Here is a 4046-nt window from a genome sequence, read left to right as displayed (position 1 = left end):
GAGCCAAACCTTCCTTTTAGGGTTTATAGCCAGTTTCAGTTTGTGGGATTGTGACATAGATAAGAAATCAATATAATAGAAGGTGTCACCAAGACTAAGGCAAATTATGTGTTGGACAAAAGAAGCTTCAACTTCATGGTCTGAACATGAAATAAGAATAGAATAAGGTAAAAGTAGAAGTTAGGTCAATGTCAGCTGGGCTGGGACCAGGAGGTTGAAAAGACCTTATGCTGCTCAGTTGGAGAGGAAAGAGCCTCAGTGGGGGCTGGGACTGGTCTGGCTGAGGTCCTGTGGCCATAAGACAGCATCATGCTTGTCCTGGGGAGCATCAGTGAGATTGGGAGACTGCAGGCAAGTCCAAGTGCAGTCAGGTCACCCAGTTTTCACAACACTGGACCTGTGAACCTGGGTGGGAAAGTGAATTCTTGAGATGCTTTCCAAATGAGCCCAGTTTTTTTTTTTGTGTGTGTGTGTGTTTATGGAGATATGTTCTCCACCATTATGAATATTTTCCTATATATTAAAAAAAGTAAAAAAGTAATTATTCAATTATTAATTGTGGATATAATGTCAAAATAATGTGGAAATTATATTCAAGGAATAAATTAAAAGTAAATAAATCTAAGAATATTAAAGAATGCACTGTCAGGTGGCCATGCAGGAGAAGAGGGGAAAACCCCTGGAAATGCTGCACATGTGAGTCTCAGGTGTCAGGGGAGGCTGTTGGAGAGCTGAGGACATGGCCTGCAGGTCACGCTCAGACTCTGGGCTGCAGACCTTCACACCTGCCCTGGGAGGTGCACTCTGCTCAGAAATGAGTAAACATATCAGAAAACCAAGAGTGACTTTCCTCTGCAGGAAAGCAACAGAAATAGAAGAAATACTTTGAACAAGAATATATAAAATAATTGCATTTTTTTCAAATAATTGTTATTGTCAATGGATGTTTTTTAACATATGCTAGACAAGTGCTTTATGACTAAGCAACAACCCCAGCCCCAAGCAATTGTATTAATCATGTTTTTACTTTTTCCTTTCTATCTCTCATCTATTTATTTTCCCAGACAACCAGAATTTCCAGCAAATGGCCAATTCCACCATGGTAACTGAATTTCTCCTCCTGGGCTCTCCTGATGGCTGGGATCTGAGTTTCCTCTATTTCACAGTATTCCCAATTACCTACCTGGGTACCTTGTTAGGGAACCTTCTCATCGTCACTGTCACCACTGCTGACCAGAACTTGCACACACCCATGTACTTCTTCCTCAGGAACCTGTCCATCTTGGACATGTGCTACATTTCCATCACTGTCCCCAATGCCTGTGTCAACTCTCTCACTGGCAACAGGGCCATTTCAGTGGCTGGCTGTGCAACACAGATTTTCCTGGTCATTTTCTGTGCATGTGTTGAACTTCTGTTTCTCTCCATCATGGCCTGGGACCGCTATGTGGCCATCTGCCAGCCCCTCCAGTACCCCCTCATCATGAACCCTCAGATTTGTGTCCGGATGACCCTGGCTTCCCTGCTCAGTGGTCTGCTGTATGCAGGTGTGCACACTGGGAACACATTCCGTCTGTCCTTCTGCCAGTCAAACGTGGTCCACCAGTTCTTCTGTGACATCCCCTCTGTGCTGAGGCTCTCCTGCTCTGACACCACCAGCAACATGGTCATTCTTTTTGTCTTGGCTGTGGCAGTTGGTGGTGGTTGCTTTACTTTTATTGCCATGTCATATTTTCGCATATTTGCTGCTGTTCTGAAATTTCCCACCAGAGCCCCAGGGAAGGCCTTCTCCACCTGCACCCCTCACATCCTCGTGTTTTCCCTATTCCTCAGTTCTGGTGCAGGTGTGTACCTGAATCCTTCAGCAACCTCTGACACACTCCAGGACCTGCTTCTCTCTGCCTTTTATACCATGGTACCTCCCTTCTTGAATCCTCTCATCTACAGTCTCAGGAACAAACAGGTAAAGGAAGCTGTGAGGAGAGTAATGCAAAGACAGTTGTTCTCAGGGAAACGATAAAGATTGCATTTCAGAATCATCTTAATTTCATTGATCATGGTTCTTAATTAGATACAGTACTCTTTATATCTGAGCTTTACAAGTTACACTACCTTTCTATTACATCATTAGAAGCTGAGTCATTTTATAAGGTATATTTTTGTGATTTACCATATCATTTCCATGGATCCTTCATAAAATGTGTAACTTTATTAATGCATGTAAAATATAAATATAATTCACTGTGTTTTCTGAAATCATTTGTAAATATATAAAGTTTCATTATATATAAAAAGTACCTGTTTCAGATGCTGTCACAGAGGAAAGATTTACAAATAAAACATGGAGATAACATATAGTCAAATAGCCTGTTCTTGCACAGAGAAATGTAAAGCAGATTTTAACCCTGGTGATACTGTGATAGTAGGAGCAAATGTGAATCCATTTTGTTTTATGACTTCATCCTGTAAAACAACCATGCCAAGTAGAAGAGTCATGACTGGGGCAAGATGTTCTTTTCCTTTTGCTATAGAAACCTTTAAGAACACGAAACTACCTATTGGGGTATTGTTTCTGTAACTAGGGTAACGGGGCTCTGTTTCTGTAACTGGGGTGACTGGGCTAACTGTGATTGGTTAGGCTTCTCTCTGCTTGACTGCACTGTCCCGCTTCTGTAACCTGGCTTGCTTGCATTGGGTAGACCCCCTGAATATCCCTTTTGCAGTTTTCAGGCTTATAAGGAGTGCCCTTGCAATTGTTCTGGGCTGATCAGGGGAACAGCTTTATGTTCTGTTCAGCTGCCACCAGTGTGCTTCAATAAAGGCTTGATGGATTATAAGTGAGTGGTCTGGAAGTCAGTTTATGAAACCCTGGGATGAAGCTTTAACTATAACAATACATAATTGTGTCAGTTTAATTTGAAAATATACGAAAGTCAAATCCTAAAGAACTTTTTACCAAATACTTAGAGATAATCACAATAATATTTTTCTCCATCTGGAATATGAAAAAGGAAGACACTCTTTGTCCATGAAGTAAACAGAGTGAAGGTTACTACCCGCTTTATCCCACAATCAAATATGTCCACTAGGGAAGAGCACCTGCCTTCCTCAGGCACATCGGCTGCCAGGATTTTAGTATGTTCACGAGTGACCCAGTGTCAGGGAGCTAATTTGGGGGTTGAGTTGAGGTCAGCCCTCTGATTGTTCCTCCCCCAGGGTTTACTCTGTAATGTCTATGGTGATGTGTCATGCCTGATAATGACCAAAGATGGAATGTTTAAGTGTTTGACCTAGAGTGTGTCTTCTGTGGACTCCAAAATTCCCCCCATTTTCCTGAAATTTGGAAAGACAAGTTGCTATTGTCTTGTGGCCATCTTTAAGTTGTTGTTGCTATTGTTTTCAGCAGGGTTGAACCCAAGGGCCCAGCCCCAGCCCTTTTTCTGTTTAGTCACAGAAAACAGGGTCTGGCTAAGTTGTTCAGGTACATTCTAAGTTGCTGAGGCTGGCTTAGAACCTGAGATTCTCATTCCCAGAGTCCTGAGCCACTGGGATTGCAGGTGTACACCCCTGAGCCCACTTGTGGGAACACATCATCTCACACAGATATTCCTCTCCAAACATTTTAGTGTCTTCCCTGGCATATGCTTTGCTAACCATTAATTATAACTGACATAGGCTCAAAGTCAAGTTACCTAGGAATGCTTATATAACAAAATGAGCCAAATTTCTTATGCAATATCACAATCATTATATTAAATTCCAAATTTTTAAAAAAGAAATTTTGTTTACAAGTACACTAGTAGGAAAAAAGTGGAGAAAAGTGTTAATGCATTTATTACTAAATAAAATAAAAAAGCTTAAATAAGTGCAATTAATTATCTAAAGCATTTCTTAATGTGTGCAGACAAGGGAGTACTTGTAATGGGAACCAGTGAGCACCCCAGCAATGACTGATGCAGGAAGCCTTGGTCTGCTGTAACATGATCCACACAAGCTCCGTCCACACACTGTGTCCATATCTTCAGGTTCTCAGTGCTCCAATTTTC

At 41.6% G+C, this 4046-nt stretch overlaps 1 protein-coding gene across 1 annotated transcript; it reads left to right on the top strand.

Annotated features, from left to right (window-relative positions):
- Positions 1-1084: 1084 nt before the first annotated feature.
- LOC308649558 (olfactory receptor 14C36-like) lies at positions 1085-2020 on the top strand (the record flags this gene model as incomplete). Its single annotated transcript, XM_081295122.1, has 1 exon — positions 1085-2020. One exon carries the CDS (start codon positions 1085-1087, stop codon positions 2018-2020), a length of 936 nt encoding a protein of 311 aa, XP_081151248.1.
- Positions 2021-4046: the final 2026 nt, after the last annotated feature.

The sequence above is a fragment of the Spermophilus citellus genome (genome assembly GCF_964194105.1).
Source record: "Spermophilus citellus genome assembly, chromosome: 1".
Lineage (NCBI taxonomy): Eukaryota > Metazoa > Chordata > Mammalia > Rodentia > Sciuridae > Spermophilus > Spermophilus citellus.
Note: the sequence above shows the minus strand (reverse complement) of the source record. Positions and strands in the feature narration are given on the sequence as shown.